Source organism: Ambystoma mexicanum, chromosome 9, assembly GCF_040938575.1.
Source record: "Ambystoma mexicanum isolate Mex_15411 chromosome 9, UKY_AmexF1_1, whole genome shotgun sequence".
NCBI lineage: Eukaryota > Metazoa > Chordata > Amphibia > Caudata > Ambystomatidae > Ambystoma > Ambystoma mexicanum.
This window is the reverse complement of record NC_090931.1, coordinates 1,063,060,244-1,063,079,774: the sequence shown is the minus strand read 5'-3', so window position 1 is coordinate 1,063,079,774 and position 19,531 is coordinate 1,063,060,244. Positions and strand designations below refer to the sequence as shown.

Below are 19,531 nucleotides of genomic sequence, written 5' to 3'. Positions count from 1 at the left end.
TGGGAGGTTTTTGTGTAGTTTTAGTTTTAGGTTTGTATTATTTGTACGTTTGGTCTGTTTTTGGCGGTTGCTCTGCATCTATTAATTGGTGGGATTATGGCAGACACCACCCTGCAAGCATGGTTTGGCGTTGTGTTTGGGGATCTGTTGGGAAATATTGGACCCTGTGGTCATTGCGGATGGCTGGTAATGTGAAAGTGGCCACCTGGAATGTCAGGGGCCTCAACAGCTACATAAAAAGGCTTAGAGTACACTCGTATCTGCGTAGGAAAGGGGTTGGTATAGCACTTTTACAACCTAACTCACTGCGGATCGACAAAACACGTTGGCTAGGACGTGGGGCGAGAAATTTTTTGGCTCTCCCTTTTCAGCGTATGTCAGAGGGATCCTCCTATGGATGTCGCCATCTGTCCCATTCAAATTGCTAGAGACTAAACATGATGATGAAGGCAGGATGGTCTTTGTGCACAGGCTCCTAGAGAACAAAGAGGTGTGCATCATTAACACTTATGCCCCCAACCATGATGCCACAGGTTTCTTTAACTCACTGTACCCGAGACTGAGAGGGCCCTATGGATCTGGGTTGGGGACTTACACTGTACTCTAGACCCCTCCATTGACAGGTCTGATAGTAAACATAAGAAACCGGCCCCACCAGCTAAGGCATTGCTGGCATTATTAGGACACCTGACATTAGTGGATGTTTCGAGATCTGCGCATGGAAAATCTTAGTTATTTGCATTATTCGGCCATGCATGGCATGCAGACACGTATCGATTATTTTTCACCCGGAGCTGAGGCACTGGGTGAATTTGTAGAAGTAGGATACATGCCAAGGGTCCTCTCAGATCATGCCCCATTAATAGCCACGTGGCAAAGAATATCGCGTAGGCCGCCAGTTCCCATTTAGAGGCTGCGGGCTGGTGCACTGTGGGATGACAATGTACACATGGCAGATAGTACAGAGTTTTTCTTTTAGACTAATACAGGCAGTTTAGAAATTGCCAACAGACCACCTTTTCTTGGTTTTGTTGGAAACGTGGTCCTAATTGTTGGGACATGCTATGTAGATACTTGTTAAAACAATGACATGATGGTGATGTTGCACTTTGTTGTATTATTGTAAGTGTATAACAAAAAAATATAAAGTTTGAAATAAAGAAAATAGAGAACGTTCGAGACATGCATGAGTGTTGTCTCGTGGATTATTTACTACGGATGCCAGATTGAAGTGGATCTCCAAAGGCCATTATCCACATGGTATTTACTAATCTGGTTGAAGACCACCTATTTAAGGACTTTTGAATAATGGGGGAAAGGGAGAAACTGGGCCATAGTTTGCTGGGATGCTTGAATCAGCAGACGGTTTCTTCAATGGGGGTAAGAAAATTGCAGATTTCAAGGAGGCAGGGAATAGTCCAGCGGAGACAGAGGTTAAAGAGCACAGAGAGATAAGGGCATGTGATTGAGACTAAGGGCCTCATCACAGGTTTGGTGGTAGATCGGCGCAATTACCACTCGGTGTAAATAGCGTTACCGCACCATTGTGCGCTGTATCACAACCTGGAATACATGCGCCCGACTTGGGTGGTAACACTATTAGCGCCCAGCAGTAATTGTGCCTTAAACCAGCTTTAATAGCGCTACCGCCGGCAAATCAGACACTATTGGAACCGGCGGAAATTGCATCATCGCCGGAACGAGAAGCATAGTGACGACCATTTTGAAAAACACAATCCATTGAATAGCTCCACAACCTGCAGCCTTCCGGTCCTGTAAACCTATAAATATGTCACAGGAGAGGCTACGAAGCAAGGGGGTTGAACATCAGCTGAGTAAGCCACAATTTAGTGAGGGGGAGCATGTGGTCCTCACAAATGAGGTGGTGGCCCACTGTGAGGAGCTTTGCGGAAGCAGGCAGAGGAAGACCAGTGGCCAGCGCCAGCGCCAGACAAAAATATGGAACACCATTGCCCAGAAGGTGTCAGCAGTTGCCAGTGTACCCCGTGATGGTGAGGGCTGCACAAAAGGCTGGAACAGCCTGAGGGAAAGGGTGCGGGTTCTGCTGTCGCAACACCACTGTGAGTCCCGGGTGACAGGAGGAGATGCTGTCGAGCCACTGGCACTCACAGCCTGGGAAGAAAAATGCAGCACAGTGCTGGATCTCGAGGGGATAGAGGGGGTCGACAGTGCGCAGGCGGGAGCCTGAAAGCAAGAAGGCAGTAGGTGAATGACCCCTGCCTCCAAAATGCATGCACAAATGACAACCCAGCATAAGAAGCCCCAGTGGACAGGAACACAAATCAGCATACTCCGAAGCGGAGCACGACGACAGGGCTGAGTGACGGGTTGGCCCAGACCAATGCCAGAGGTGAAGATTAATTCTAAACCATCAACTCTTCTGTTTTGCAGTAATGTAGGAATACTTGTTGCAGAGGGATTATGCATTCCAGAGGCCAAGTGTAAGAATGGCAGGAGGTGGGAGAAGTGGAGCACGTGTTGTGCTGTAGAAAAGGAGGATAGAGGAGGTTAAAGATTATGGAAGCATGGGAGCGTCTTATTTGAGGGGTGAAGGTGCTGGGGGAGAAGAGATGAGGGGAGGCTGAAGACTTATGTAGAAGTTATACCAAGTTGAGCTGAAGGCTATGAGAGAAGCTAAGAAGAGTAAGGAGTAGAAATGGAGTGAAATCAAGAAGCATGAAGAGCGTAGAAGAAACAGGCAAATCGGGATTAAATGCCGCTACAGACATGTTATGTTCTTTATTTGAGAAACAAAACCTTGTTATCCTTGCAAGAGGTGCACTAAGCCTTTTTCCTTAGAGGATTTATCATTTACTTATCTGGACTGCCCTACACAAACTACACTTAGATTAATTGAATGCGGAGTGAGGAGAAATATGTTTATTTAGAGTTGAAAATAGGGGAAGAAGCTTGAGATGTGTTAAGAGTGTGAGGCAGGCAGGCATGGTATCACAAGTTAGACACAGACAACGATACAAGTTTCAACACCTGTATTAAGCTTTGGAATGGGGGTTGGAGACTTCCTAGCTGGCCCTAACTCTATAATGGGAGTAGTCCCGAGCATTAAATAAAGGAAATTAGTCAGAGTCAGTCTAGCCAAAATAAAGAAATGTCTATCTGAAAACTATGCTTGCCCTCATGCTTTTACAATACCTAAGTGGTGGGAAATAGGTCAAAAACAAAAGAGTGTATCAAAAAGAATGTTAGGGTGGCAATGGAGTTGGCGAACACTCCCTTCCCCAAGCTTGAATAATAAGAGTTTCTTAGGATCTTGGGTGGCTAGTTCACACAGTTCAATGAGGCAGAGTTCTTCCAGGCTTCCCTTGCCTGGTTTAGTATCAATTTCTCAAAACACAGTTTTCTCAGACTTCCCTCATCTGGTTTGGCATCAACTTACAAATGTTTCACAATGGGGGTTCCCTTCCCAAATAGTTCAACAATCCTTCCAATGTTTACGTGACAGAGACCTTCGCAAACGCACAGTATTTGCAAGCCCTGTGCGGGACCACTATGTTAATGAGGCTTTCACACAATCGTGCCCCTGCCACTTCTTTACTTCATGACACAGTAAAAGAGACTTTCACAAACGCACAGTATCCTGGCCAGCCCTGTGCGGGACCACTCTGTTAGTAAGGCCATCTACACAGTGTGTGCTTCTCACACACAATCTTCACTTGGTCGTGCCCTTGGCACTGTCTTTCACAATTCCACACTTGGTTGTGCCCCCAGCACTGTCTGTCACTCACCGGATGGGATGCCTGGTACAGCGCAGACCCAAACCTGCTTTGATTGCAGAGCCCCAGTTCGACCTAAACTAGGGCCTCCTCTCTGTTGAGCGATAGAGCTCTTTTCAACCATATGCCCCAAGACCATTTTGGACAAACAGCAAAGTGAGACCGATCACTTAAAAGAGCAGGAGCACACACCGCTATGACCAGCTGTAAAGAAATAAACACCGTTTAGTAATGGGGTGACAGCAATGACGAAGAAGACTGCTTTGACTAAGATATACCTGAACTATGGTGGCTTGATTCTTCTTCTAATAAGCCCCACCCTAGTTGTCCGTGTGATGTAGAGGAGGAAAGGTCAATAAGCAGTCTCACAACGACTTGGATAAAAAACATTTTTTTAAAAAGGAAGGTTAGTACAGGAACTACCCCGACGGAAGGAGGAGCGCACTAGGGTCGGGGTGGTGCACAATACTGCAAAGCGTCCCCAAGTGCACTTACAGGTGGTGCTTCCCCAGGAAAGATGCAGAGTTGAGGAAGGTCCCAAGGATGATTGTCTTATACAGAGCGATGCAGGAAATATGACCAACAGGGCGGCGTAGGGGAATCAGGTAAGGATAACAGTAAGAGCAGAGCAGAGAGATACTTGCAGCTGTATGCTTTGACCCGGAAACAATTCTTGTATGCAGGCGCAGGTCCGGTTACACGTGGAATGGTAACAAACATGGAAGAAGTGTTTTCAAATGTAGTCCGTTAACCATGCAATTCTGATACACAGGAATGGAAGTAACTGCAGCAATGGGCAAATTACACGCAGCCCGTGCAGAAGGGCGATGTTCTGATACACAGGAAGTGGTATGCAGAAACAAACGAAGCAAAGGAGATTTCAAAAGGCAGTCCGTTAGACAGGCAGTAATCCGATACACGGGAAACTTTGACAACAAGGTAACCAAAGACGGAACTTCAAGGGAAAGGCTGGGAGTAACTTCAATAGGAAGCAGCGTTCGCCATTCCTCACAGTGTTATGAGTGGATCAGAGTGAGGCTCTGGTTTCCCATTGGCTGCATTCGGGGAATGATGCAGGGATTATGGGACATGTAGTTCCGATGTGCTGTGGGTAGATGCAGCCACGGCAACAGCCCGTCTTCATGGCAGCCTCCATTGCCGATGGAATGGAGCTGCAAAGCGCCTGATCCTCTGGCCAAAAAGCGCACCAGGCTTTTTAGACAGATTCCGCTCGTGCTTCAAGCCCCTCTGTAATTCACAATCTCAAAAAGTCTCTCTTTACTCGTGAAAACATGCACACGGACTTGCCCTACGCGTGACCTCATTTTGCAACTGTGTATTTAACTCGCTCATTGCGCCTTTCTCAAACCAGGCTCCCTTCTACTTTGTACTCGCAGGCTGTGTTTCTCTTTATCGCTTGTTGCGTGTCGAGGTCAAGGTCTCCTCCGCTGCCTTTCAGACACTACCGGCCCTTCTCGCACACCTGAGGGAATGAGCACCTCTGCCAGGATTTCTCATTGAGGTTTGTTTCCTCAAGCGACCCCCTTCTGGCTTCTTGGAGGCACAGCTCTCTCACCACGCTTTCTGCAGCCTTTCCACCTCTCAGGCCCTCAGCATCTTGGCGCTTCGTTCTCCCGACAGATTCGGGGTACCTAGGCGACCCAGTTCGCCTGTCTGCTTGACCTCCAACTCATGTTCTTTCCCGGGCTCCAACTAACTCCCTGTTTGATTCTATGCTCCACCTCTTGAACTCTGGGTAGCCGTCAATGTGTTTCAGGTGTGCGTGATTATGACCGAATGCCTGACCCTGCCTGGCCTCATTACTGGGGCAGGACCATTGCATATCACTAGTAGTAATCTTCCTAATCTGTCTTCCTCTTCTTCGTCCCAGTATTTGGGCTGACACAGAAAGGATTGGAATTATGGGAGTTGTAGTACCCCATAAAGGTAGAGGGAATATGGGGTAAACAGTTAGGAAATGGGGGATACCCTGTCTCACCTTTCAGTGTTTCTTCCCCACTCCCCAAGGACCGCCTACCCAGGTGATCCTCTCTCGTTTTTCCACCGCCAGAGTCGTGATCCAATAGCGATGTCTCTTCCCTAGCCACCTGAATAAGGGATCCCCAGGGATTAAGTAGTGAAACACCCTCAGGTGTTTCACAAGAGACTGGAAATAGTTAGCTTGACCTTTTATAAGAGTAAGAGTATGAAGGAAAAAGGGTGAAAAGGATGTAAAGATACAAGACGTAGTTTTTTCCAACTGCGTTCATTTTTATGCAGTGAATTTGTAAGTGTAGCCAGAGATTAAGAGAGCCAGAGTTGAGGAGGTTTGCCTTTGGGAGTAAAGTGTACGAAAGGGCAAACAAGAGTCCAAAGGGGAGAGAATAGCTGAGACTAAGGTGTGAGCGCAAGAATCAATGCCAGCGGTTTCAAATTCATCTAACAAATACAGGGTAGCAAGAACAGAATTAGCTAAAAAGGGCAAGTCAGATGACAAATAAAATAGACAAAAAGTAGAATTAGGCCAAGAATTAGATACATGAGAGATATCTAACAATGGTAAATGTAGTAGAAATAAACAAATGATCAGCTGAAGGAATAATCGTAGTGGCTAGAGTCAATATTGGATAAATCAGGAGAAATAAAAATACGGTCAGCTGGTAGTATGAGTAGCAGAAGGTGAAAGAAGAGAAAGATTGTATGACAGAGTAATTAGTAATTGGGGATTCAAAGGAAGACAAATGTAGTTGGTGATTTCCATATTCAATAAGAGGTAGTTTTAACGAAGAAACACATGAGAGAATAAGTTGATCGTCTTCATAAACATTACCAACAGCACCAGGATGGCAATAGGTTGTAAGAATAGCAGGACTCGGCGGAAAAGAAAATGAAACAGTGAAATTCAAAAGAATGCACCACCGAAAAGAGTACCCATGCACTACAAATGACCACTGAGAAAGATCAAACTCAAAGAGAAACCCTCGATGGGCTGAGGAGAAGATTGCTTTTCTTTCCTCAGGTCTTTCGGTGAGTGAAGAAGGTCTTTGATGGAAGCGGTTTTCCCTTCTTTGTGTTTTGAAGCAGTTATTATGACTATGATTGGCAGCCATAAATGGTTAGCATGGGATGTTATTCAATGTTTGTAAAATGTAAACCCAAATGACTGAAGGTGTTAGGGCAGTTAATGACAGAGGGACTTTAAAGAGCAAGCCCTAGGTTGGAACCTAGAGAGCGTGTTAGCCATAAAAAGGAGGTGGCTATTTCCATCCAGTCTCTCTCCCCATGTACGGTTAAATCCGCCATCTGTCTTGTGAAGTAGGGAGTGGAGGGTGTTCTTGAAGCCTATCAGAGAGTTTGAAGTGAGGTCACACAGCGTTTCTTTATATGCAGGGCATCATAACTGTCCTTTATTGAAATGGGAGAGTTTTTTGTACGTGGTGATCAACAAGAAAGTTGAAAAAATAATGTCACTTCAACAAGACAATAAATTAATGCTTCAGTTATAATCGAATTGCAGCCATGAGAGATAATCTTTTTTATGGGGATGGGTAAGAAGGGTTACATTGTCAGTTGCCAAGTACACATCATGTTACATGTTGAAACACCAGGCAAGTACCACAGCGCTCGTCAGGTGGAAAAGCACACCAATGCTTGGAACAGCCAAGCCAGCAGAGAAGCAGGTGAATAAAGTGGGGGGAAGCGCCTTCAAGGAAGTGGCAGTTGGCTTGTGGAAGGATCCTCAAATCTAGGAGGGATAGCAGCAGGTGAACGTTATCCAGAGGGAAGAGGGCTACACATGGAATAAAATGCCCATGTTGCCTGATCTATGTGGGTAGGACTAAAAGAGAGATCCGCCAGCGGATATGCAAACATTGGTCGTGTTTAAAAAACCAAATACCTGAAAAACCGACTGTGGCACATTTTAAAGAACAATCACACAAATGCACAGATTTTCTCTGGTTCATCATCCAAACTGTAAGATGTCCAGCGAGGGGTGGTGATCGAGACCTCCTACTGAGAAAAACCGAGCAGCAGTGGATATATAAGCTCGACTCAGTCAAGAAAAGGACTGAACACTTCAATCGAGTGAAATTTGTACTTACACTAACAGTAGGTAGTAGTTAGAACAATGGAGGCCAGATTACCAGTGAGGCTCTAGCGATATTGACCCATACTCATGGTGTGTTCATAGAAGGGCTATGGTTGCAACATTTCTGGGACATTGGGTCCAAACCACGCCTTTGTTCTATATCTTTTCTCTATCTTCTCTCTTGTTTTGGCATTTTAGCCATGCAAATAAATTTTAAATAACAAAATAATACATTTCCAAATATTTATGAAAGTGTAGAATTGAGTATGAAAATATATAACCCATGAGTGACCCATAGGATGAGACATATGTAGCAACCCCCCTTTTTTTTTCAAAACACGAGCGTGAGAGCATATATTATGCAATGTGTCCCAATCTAAGATGGCGCCTCTCCGTACACGTGATAAATATCACGTTTCCTCATCATGTGACTAACAGACAACCGTTGGGAACCGTAGCACCATCAGTTTTCAATTTCAGGAGTTTTTCCAACCACAAGTATTTACAGAGGTTTTCAGCATCGTGGTTTCAAGATCTATTGAAAAGAGGAGGCTCAGTATATATATTTTTTCCGCCAAACGAGGTGGTTCAAAATGTTTAGCACGTCCACTATCCTTCCTGGAGCACAGGCTAAATTCTGTTAGTGGACAGGTTTGAGGGAGCGAGAAATGCAACATGTCATGCCTAGTTGAACGTGCCGACAAATATCTCGAATGAGAACATGAGAGCTTTCGAGATTATGTACAAACATCAGACGCGTCCTCGCTGACATTCATGTCTGAGTGCATGGAACTTAAAATTAAGCAATTACATTGGTTGTTAGCAATGTGTAATGCAAGGTTCTCTCTTTTTCCTACAGAGATGAAACCTTGTGGTCTCGATTCCTGAGAATATAGCGACTCACCCGATTTAAATGTTTAAGAAGAGACATGGTGACCACTCTTCTAACGGGAATGTATCCTAGAAGTATTACACAAACTCTAAGGTAAATGGACAGTCCTTTAAAATTCAAAATGTTTTGGAATGGTTAACTCACTATAACATATATCGGTCACAAGCAGGCAATTGTAACGCTCACCTGATTCCCACGGAGGCGCTGGTCCCGGCTGAACTGTTATAGTCTCTTCAATTGAGAAGCGTAGAGCTCGGATGACTCTCTGGACTGGGCTTCCTCTTATTGACCGACTGGTTTACAGGGTAAGGTTTCTGCAGGCGGAAGAAAAAAGGGTTAATGACCGTTTGGCTGGACTTCTTCCTCACTAATCGCCAACTCTCCGAAAGTCCAATGTCCTGGTGAGCTCTCACCTTAGGCGTATAAATGCTGGGCTCTCCATCCTGCGACTTATGCAGGGGTGCGTGGGTTCCAGTTACGTCACTGGAGGTCCTCAAAGTCTTTTGTGGCCTTAGAAGTGGCACAGGTGCTGAGATGCCAAAAGGTGATGCCGCCGTTACTGCACGAGCGGATGCCAGTAGGTATAAAGAGTTTATAGTCTTGAAGAGATGGGCACCTTTAATGAAGTCTTTGCATTGTCTTTTTCAGGTGCCTGGATGCTGAGGGCGTGGTCACTGAGAGCGCGACACGTGCGGTTGTACGTAGGTATGGGAATTTCAATGACACCTCAATAATGTCTCTAGTTTTCTGTTTTCAGGTCTTGAGATGTTGCGGGCGTTGTTTGTCCGTTGCCGTTGCACGTGCGAAGTACGTGAGTATAATGATCTGTGACCTTATTATAGCACCTCTAACAATGTTCTTTTCTTATTTGCAGGTGTCGGGACCTTGCGGGCGTTTTCCCAGTCGCGGATGCACGTGGGGAAACACGTAAGTGTTAGGCTTTCTTGCAGTCTTTAATGGCACTTAAATAATGTCTTTTCTTGTTTTCAGGTGCCGGGCTGCTGCGGTTGAAGAGATTGTAATACGCGCACAAAAGCAGGTAAGAAAAGTAAATGCGGCCGCCTTCACCCGATTCCTACTTAACAATGTTCTTTGTCTTCACAGGTGCCGTTAGGCTGCTGAAGAGAAGGCCGCGAAGAATCCGTGAAAGCACAGATGGATCAGGTAAGCGAGCGCGGCTGCGAACGTGTTGCAACTTGCTAACCTTATGTTTCTTTTGCTTGCAGGTTCTGCCGGTGTCTGGATTCCTGGATGGTAAGTATAGTTCTCGTGTCTTTCTTCCACAGGTTGCTGAGCTGAAGCTGGAGATGTCACTGGAATGCTGGAGCTGACTCGGTGAGCGTCCTGCTGCAGATGCAGAATAACGCGAAGCACGTTTTCCCAATCGGGTGTGGTTTAAATAGTGTTGGAGTGATTGGGTGTCTTCTTCCTCAGCCTCGCCCAGGTAAAAGAGTTCCTGTGTTCCAGAGCTAAGGAGTGGCACCAGCCCCACCCAGGTAAGAAAGTAGTCCCAGTTCAGGGAATAGTTCCTCCCAGCAGAAGGCTGGGGACTTCATCCTGCCAGCATTTGCAAAGGTGAGTATGCAGCATGGCCTGCTACAGGTAGGTCCACCCAAGCACCTTTGCAAGAATTATGAGCCTGGCGCCCCTGGCGCCGGGACTGAGGTTCCTTATGAGCCTGGCGCCAGAGGCGCCAGGACATGGTCCAAAGGGCCCCAATAGGGGTTTGCTGGAGCCGGGGACGAGGGTCGTGAGCCTGCTTCCGGGGATGCTGGGCTTGACTTGGCTTCTCGGGAGCAGTGCTCATGACAGCACCCCCCCTCAAGGCCCCTCCCAAACTTGTCTTCCCCAGAGGTTTTGGCCTATTGGGAAAAGTTTGGTGGAATTTTCTGACTAGACGAGGAGCATGGACGTGGTCAGAGGGTTCCCATGATCGTTCTTGAGGTCCGTAACCCTTCCAGTCGATCAGATAGTATAATTTTGACTTGATGATCTTGGCGTTCAGGATGTTTTTAACCTCAAATTCAGGTTCTCCATTTACTTGAATAGGCTCTGGAGGTTTATTCAGTCTGGTTCCAGGTTGCATAGGTTTTAGTAGAGATACGTGAAACACCGGATGTATTTTCATGTGGGATGGCAAACCCAATTTGACAGCCACTGGGTTTATTATGGCTGAAATTGGATATGGTCCCAGATATTTTGGGTTGAAGGTGTGAGGTCCTTTAAGTGATAAATGTTTGGTGGATAACCAAACTTGATCTCCAACCTGGTATTGAGGGGCGTCTCTTCGGTGTTGGTCTGCTCCCCTTTTGTACCATTCTTTAGCCTGTTGTAGGTGGATTGTCGCTTCTTTGAAAGCTTGAGTGATAGCATTGTGAAGTTGATCCATGGCAGGCGTTCCAAGATCTTGGGGTGGGTCGAGATTGGAGGTTCGAGGATGAATCCCATATAAAATGTAAAAGGGACTTTTTCCGGTTCCTGAATGGATCGAGTTGTTGTAAGCATATTCGGCTATCCAAAGGATATCTTTCCAATTACTTTCCGACTGCTGTAGCATACAACGTAAATATTGTTCCAGAGTTTGGTTTGTCCTCTCAGTTTGTCCATCGGTCTGGGGATGATGGCTGGTTGAAAGTCTCACATCGATTTGAGCTAAACGACAGCAACTTCGACAAAATTGGGAGATAAACTGGCTCCCCCTATCTGAGATCAAAACCGAAGGGAAGCCGTGCAATCTTACAATATTTTCAAGGAATTCCCGTGCTAGAACTGAAGCTGAAGGTAAGCCCTTTAGTGGAACGAAGTGGGCCATTTTAGAAAACAAATCTACAATTACTAGAATAGTGTTGTATCCGGAACAGGAGGGTAAATCGGTGATGAAGTCCATGGAGAGGGTATGCCAGGGATGTGGCGGGATGTCTAGCGGATGCAGGAGACCCGCTGGTCTTTCCTTCTGACCTTTGTTTTGGGCACACACACCACAGGACATCACAAAATCCTTTATGTCTTTTCTCCATGACGGCCACCAGAAGTGTTTCTTGACTTTTTCCGAGGTTTTGGCAATGCCTGGGTGGCCCTCCATCAAGGAATCATGCTAGCAAGAGATTACCTGTTTTTGTAAATCGGCATGTGGTAGGAATAGTCGTCCCTGAAAATAAGGCAGGTCTTTTTTTATGATGAAGTCCTTTCCCTTCAGTTGCCAGTTTTGTAAGTCCGAAGGGGTCACAAGTTGTTTAACTTTTGCTTCGATATCTTCGATGGATTGTGAAGAAATCAGGCCCAGGATTCTCTGTTCTGGAATTATTGGCACAGGTTCAGGATTGACAATATTATCTCCCATTCCAATCCGGGAAAGGGCATCCGCTTTTCCATTTTTGTTGCCGGGCCGATAAGTAATTACAAAGTCAAATTTGGCAAAGAAAAGTGCCCAGCGAAGCTGTCTGGAGGACTGAGCTTTGGCGGTTTTCAGGTATTGTAGGTTTCGATGATCGGTGATTACCGTGACAGTGTGTTTGGCTCCAAGGAGATAGTGCCGCCAGGCCTTGAAAGCGGACTTAATTGCTAAAAGCTCTTTATCTGTGATGATGTAGTTAATTTCAGGTGCCGAGAACTTGCGAGACCAGAATGCCACGGGGTGCAATTGGTTAGTTTCCGGATCTCTCTGTGATAGAACCGCCCCCATTGCTAAGCTGGAGGCGTCGGTCCCAATGATGTAAGGGAGGTCTGGACGTGGGTGTTTCAGTATGGGTGCTTAGGTGAACTTGGCTTTTAGCTCTTGAAAGGCCTGTTCTGCTTCTGTTGACCACTCGAAACGTTTGTTTTTTCTTAAGAGGGCGGTGATGGGCTGCACCACTCGTGAAAACTCTGGAATAAACCTGCGGTAAAAGTTGGCGAAACCTAACATGCTTTGGACACCTTTCACGGAAGTAGGTGATGGCCACTTGATGATGGCGTCCACCTTTCTCGAATCCATGTGGACTCCTTTGGGTATCAGAATAAAGCCTAGAAATTCGACCTCCGTGACGTGAAAAACACATTTTTCGAGCTTAGCAAAAAGCTTATGTTGGCAGAGTTTTTCAAGGACGGCTCTAACATGTTTCCGATGATCTGCTTCTGAAGATGAGTACACAAGGATGTCATCTATGTAGACGACTACGCAAACATCTATGAGTTCTCGGAGGACATCATTCATAAAATACTGAAAAGCGGCTGGTGCATTGCATAGTCCGAAGGGCATCACTTGGTATTCAAATAGTCCATACTTGGTGCGAAATGCCGTCTTCCATTCGTTGCCTTCTTTAATCCGTACCAAGTGGTAGGCTCCCCGGAGATCTAGCTTTGTAAAAATGCAGGCGTTCTTAACTTGGTCAAGGAGTTCCGGAATCAGAGGTAGGGGGTATCTGTTCTTTACCGTTATCTGGTTCAGGGCACGATAATCAATACAGGTTCTAAGGTCACCTTCTTTTTTTAGGTACGAAGAACAGAGCCGAGGATGCAGGAGACTTTGATGGGCGGATAAATCCATTGGCCAGGTACTGGTCTAGATACTGTCGCAAATGGAGATTTTCAGGCTCGGTAAGGGCGTAAATTCTACTACAAGGGGGAGTGGCTCCGGGTATCAGGTCTATTTGACAGTCGTAAGATCTGTGGGGAGGCAGGGTATTAGCCTGTTCCTTCTGAAAGACATCTTGGAATTCTTGATACTCTGGAGGCAATTGCGGTCCTTCGGATGTTGCTACCGCTAGGCCAATAGTGAGTCGAGGATAACAAGTAGGTGCACACTCTGGGAACTGTATCGTCTTTGCTCGCCAATCAATTTGAGGATTGTATTTCTCCAACCAAGGGATCCCCAGAATTATTTGGAACTGAGGGGCCTTGATCACATCGAACACGATTACCTCCCGATGTCCATCTTGGCCTAATAACGTCACTTCTGTGGTGGTATGGGTTACCGGTCCGGAGGCTATTTCCATTATACTCACGTGCGAAGTACGTGAGTATAATGATCTGTGACCTTATTATAGCACCTCTAACAATGTTCTTTTCTTATTTGCAGGTGTCGGGACCTTGTGGGCGTTTTCCCAGTCGCGGATGCACGTGGGGAAACATGTAAGTGTTAGGCTTTCTTGCAGTCTTTAATGGCACTTAAATAATGTCTTTTCTTGTTTTCAGGTGCCGGGCTGCTGCGGTTGAAGAGATCGTAATACGCGCACAAAAGCAGGTAAGAAAAGTAAATGCGGCCGCCTTCACCCGATTCCTACTTAACAATGTTCTTTGTCTTCACATGTGCCGTTAGGCTGCTGAAGAGAAGGCCGCGAAGAATCCGTGAAAGTACAGATGGATCAGGTGAGCGAGCGCGGCTGCGAACGTGTTGCAACTTGCTAACCTTATGTTTCTTTTGCTTGCAGGTTCTGCCGGTGTCTGGATTCCTGGATGGTAAGTATAGTTCTCGTGTGTTTCTTCCACAGGTTGCTGAGCTGAAGCTGGAGATGTCACTGGAATGCTGGAGCTGACTCGGTGAGCGTCCTGCTGCAGATGCAGAATAACGCGAAGCACGTTTTCCCAATCGGGTGTGGTTTAAATAGTGTTGGAGTGATTGGGTGACTTCTTCCTCAGCCTCGCCCAGGTAAAAGAGTTCCTGTGTTCCAGAGCTAAGGAGTGGCACCAGCCCCACCCAGGTAAGAAAGTAGTCCCAGTTCAGGGAATAGTTTCTCCCAGCAGAAGGCTGGGGACTTCATCCTGCCAGCATTTGCAAAGGTGAGTATGCAGCATGGTCTGCTAAAGGTAGGTCCACCCAAGCGCCTTTGCAAGAATTATGAGCCCGGCGCCCCTGGCGCCGGGACTGAGGTTCCTTATGAGCCTGGCGCCAGAGGCGCCAGGACATGGTCCAAAGGGCCCCAATAGGGGTTTGCTGGAGCCGGGGACGAGGGTCGTGAGCCTGCTTCCGGGGATGCTGTGCTTGACTTGGCTTCTCGGGAGCAGTGCTCATGACAGCAATAGACAGCGATGTGCTCTGATTGAATTATAGGTGGCGAGGGATGTCATACCACATGGTCCTGTGATAATCTTGCTGCATGGCGTGACCAGCCCTATACATGCTGAAGAAATAGAAGGTCAGTGGGCTACTATGGAACTACATGAGTATACTAATAACAATGATACAAAAAGGTCAGAGATTTTAATATAGTTTGTTTCTTTTGGTTAAAGCGCACAAATCAGATGAGGATCCTTAGGAACTAGGGATTGTTCCGACATGTTTTTAACTTCATGGTCCTGATGAAGGAATCTTGGGACAAATACATTTGATGTTGTTTGATTGACGCAACACACCGAAGACGCCGGAAACATAATGTGTTGACCACAGAGAGAAATGTGTTACTCTTTTTGCCATCAAGTGTCACATTTACTAAACACACTTGCTCGATGTAATGGTTAAGCTGTGTTTTAACAAAATGACAGGCCGCGCAGATGTTTGCGCAACAATGTATAGTGTTTGTAAGTGTGTATGTTGATGCACCATGTTACGTGATCTGCATGAATTATGTGTAGTAGAATATGTTCAACTATTTTCCTACATTTTTCCTGACCTAGGAACTGATTATTGATACAGCTGCACTTTGTTCCAACCGCCCACACACCTACGTCCTTAAGGGCAGAGTAGCCCATTTCCTCTGTGTTTGACTGTTAAGCTGAGGGTCAAGTGTGTGGATGCCACCATTTTTTATCTGGAGGCACCATAGCTTCACCCTGCTATAGACTGCAGCAGCATCAAGCCCAGGATCACTGCCTTCAGAGCCTCTGGTCAGAGGACTTTGGGTTCAGGGGTAAAAAGACCCACCACAGATCCTTGCTCAATGCCGGCCCGGCCACCCACTTCACTATATTGCCCAGGCCGCCCTTACCTCAAGCCCCAGGTCCATCTTTTTAAGTAATAAATCCATGTGGGGCAGAGCGTAGGTTATCAAAGTGTACCTGGAGCTTTCAGTTGTCTATGTTATCTGGGATTTTGGCCCATCGGTTACGCGTTTATGCATTTTTGCGGTTTTCGGGTGTGCGCCCTACGGAAATCACTCCTTTGCAGATGCCTGGCTGGCAATACCACACCCACTATTCGCTGATTCGAATGACCTGGGAATGTGTGTGATCCTGGTGAAGGGCTGTTGGCCTGATACAAGATGAGCTACAGAAATTTACAGTGAGTGCTCTTGAATATACATTTTGTACTCTTTGAAGCATAAGTACTCTGAATCATTCTGCAACTGTGGGAGTATTGCTCATGTACAACTGCCTCCTTAGAAATACAATGAGAACCCTGACTAACGTAGGTTTTCAAAAGGAATAATGTTTTCTGACATCAGAGAAAATTGCTGCATGATGAAGGGACATATGTAGTAACATAGGTGAATGACCAATTCCCTTTGCTCACAGTTTGTTGGCCAAATACATTCTCTCTCTTCATGCAACATTCAGAGTACAATTAAAGTGATACAATGCACCACAGGTTACCCTACAACAGGAAATGTATTTTATTTATTTATATACAGGATGCAACAATACTCTTTTAATCACAAAAGGATTAAAATCTGGAATCAGATTGGACAGAAAGCAGTAATCCTTTTACATTGGGGTGAGTTTGAGTGATCTTCTGACCAGGTTGTGGAGAGGAGTAAATGGAACAATCACAGGGGACACTATATGGGTGGACTTACATAGATAAAGGATAATCAACTTAGACATTTTAAGTGCAGGTAGTGCAGTAAGGCCAGCTGTGGTAGAGATGTGGCTATGATGAATGAAGCGCTAGAGGGGGGGCAGAGAAAGTGGAGGACAGCGGCAGTTTGGAGTCGAGAGTAAAACATGTTTTAAAATGTTAAAATAATGTTTTTCATTAAAATAACATATTTAAGTATTTCCCTTAGAAAAATGCATTAGGAACAGATCTCTTCACTCACCGTCTGTGTCAAAAAATAGTCCCAGAAAAACCTCTTTTTGTCCTTTCCACTGATTTTTAAATGCGTCCGTAATGAACTGGTTTTCCTCTTCATTATTGATACTGACGATGTCTGCTCCAGAAACTATAGAATAGAGAAAAAAAACATATTCATACCTTTCTTTTTTACATGCATATATCGGGTTTATAAAACCATACAAAAAAAAATCATGTAAAAATGCTGGCCAAACCTCCCATAAAAACGTGTTAAAATACCTTTCTAATGGTACCTCTTAATTCATTAATCCCACCATTTAAGTTTTTTCACTACTTGTTAAAAAGTACAGTTGGCATATTCTATTTTCATAGACTTATTTCATCTTGGAGTAATACTTCCTCTCATTTGGGATACAGACGATAACCCATCTTTTAAATTTGATAGCTGTGACTTAAAATGAGTTTTATTGAACGGAAGCATTCAGTCCCTGGACCAGAGCCAAGAAAATCAATGCTTATGCTCGAACCGAACTGCCACCACTGTAGGCAAGCTTTTTGTTGAGGGGTAAGGGCCGAAATTTCAGTTGGAACGAAGTGGGCCTCTCACAAGCCCCCAGCATGTTAAACGTTGAAGCCCGAGGCAGGTGCCAGAGCCCTCGTCAAGGGGAGAAGCACCCAGTAGATGCCAGCCCATGCAGCAGAGCAGGAGAATAACATGGTGGGGGGGGGCACCTTCACAGAATTGGTGATCAGTTTGTGGAGGCACACCCACTCCAAGGAGAGATAGAAACAGCTGACTCTGAGGCAAAGGGCTGAGTGTCTATAAAGGGGACACCACCATTTTCTATCAGGAGGTGCCATGGTTCTGCTGTAGAATGCAGCAGCAGCATACTGCCCTCAGAGCCTTGGGAGGATGGTGGGGGCGTGGATTTCTCCATCCTGGAGGACTCCGGGCACAGGAGTGGAAGAGACCCACCCACGTCCTTGCTATGGGCGGGCCTGGCCACCCACTACACTATTGTGAGGAAATGAAGAGGAGGCACTACTATGGGTTGCTTATGCGTTTATATCATTTAAAAATGGTGGTGAAAACAAATACGTTTGTTATTTATTCAAATGTAGTGAGACTTCAGGTGCACCAGGGCGAATGTCACGGGGCCACTCGGGACTGATAAAGAAACTGGAAAGGAAAGGCGTGTATTACTACCTGCCAACCCTTAGTGCACTCCAGAGGGAATAAAATCCCAAAACGTATTAGTGTTGCAGGCACGTGGGCTATAGGAAGGTTCCCACTGCTTGCAATTCAGATTTTGACTGAAGGTATGATTTCTTTTTTTAGGTTTTAAATTCCTAAGGTACAAGGTGGTTAGGCAAGGTGTACAGTCACCGCTTCACTGTTGTGTTATATCCAACAATAGTATTTTACTTTTTTGGATTCAATTCACAGGGTGTCACAATTTCGCAAATCCATTATTTGATACAAAATATTACAACCTTAGTGAAAGTAGAAAAACCCTTCATGGGTTATTTTAATCAAAATATATAGTTTTTTTCTCAAAGCCTTATTGTTAAATACATTCTAAATCATAAAACTTTGTTTTCATACATGAATTCACCAAATCCCTTTTTGGGTAATGACAAAATAAAGTAAGACAAATTTCTTGGTTAAAGTCACCAAACCAAACTAGTATCAAGATTTATCAGTGTGTTGCCAACGCGTTTCGGACTTTTCTGACAGTCCATCTTCAGGGCTAATGACACTATTTGTTCCAACAATACATGTGTTTCTTGAATTCAATTCCTACGATAAAAACATAGACAATATTTTCACTATTAGTGTTCTTGCATCACTTATTCAAAATAATGGGAAACTCAACAGTAAGAAATAACAACTTGAAAGGTTGCCTTTCAGACAATTCAAAACATTACTTTTAACGCACCTTTTTCTATTGCCTCTGGCACCTTGCTTCCTGATTCTTTGACACTATCTTGTTGATAGGTTAAATACACCTAATCTGCTCTGTGTGTGAACAATTGTACTTCAAGGAGAATTCTTCTCAAAGAGTTTCTAGAAAAAAACCAACAGGGGGAGATTATTTTTTGGATACTTGGTAGGCTCCACTGAGAATTATATTTGCAAGTTATAAAAGTGAACCGCTATGTGTTAGTAGAGTAGATCCAGGGGTATACTATTCCCCCATAATGTTAATCTGGCTGTATTCTTTTAACTAGATGCACATTGTGCATACTATTTATCTAGTCAAATGATGTAGGGACCAGGGCTGCGCCTGTTAAATCTGTTCTAAATCTCTTTCTCACCTCTAGGTGCAGAGTGTGGGTGCCTTGTAAGTCCTTGGGTATCCGGAGCATCGAGCGGAGCTCTTCGGTTCGTAGCCTTGCCTGGTGGTAACTGTTCTAAATAGTGTGGGGAGCCTGTGCGCATGCCCGTGAGCGGACCGGGCCGCTTACTATTCGCGCATGCGCACGGTGGAAGTTCGTGTCTAGTCTGACTTCGTGTGCGCGTGGGCGGGCTGTGCCACTGATTCCACGCGCATGTGTGTCGACAGGAGCTCGGTCCGATTTCGTTTAGGCATGCGCGGGTGCATTGTGTGAACCTCTGTTGCGCAGATGATGTGCCCGTCTAATCGCAACTCGGTTCAGGACCACTGTGCCTCCACGCATGCGTATGCATACCTGATGTATCTCGGGGAGGGGCGAGCCCTATGCTGACTTGCAGTTTAGTGAGCCGGTACTTGCTAGGTAAGGCATCTTATCCCATCCATTTGGGAAGATAGGATAAATTAATATGGTCAATCTCGAAAAAATGACATATATTTTTTATAAAAGAAGGTTCTGCCAAAAATCTG

General features: G+C 45.4%; 1 protein-coding gene across 1 annotated transcript in view; it reads right to left on the bottom strand.

Moving 5' to 3' along the window:
- Positions 1 to 19,531, bottom strand: part of CD302 (CD302 molecule) — a 231,649-nt gene that overhangs the window by 128,808 nt on the left and 83,310 nt on the right. Inside the window, exon 3 of the mRNA XM_069616353.1 lies at positions 16,690 to 16,812. Within this exon, the coding sequence (XP_069472454.1) occupies positions 16,690 to 16,812 (123 nt within the window). The remainder of the gene's footprint in view (positions 1 to 16,689; positions 16,813 to 19,531) is intronic.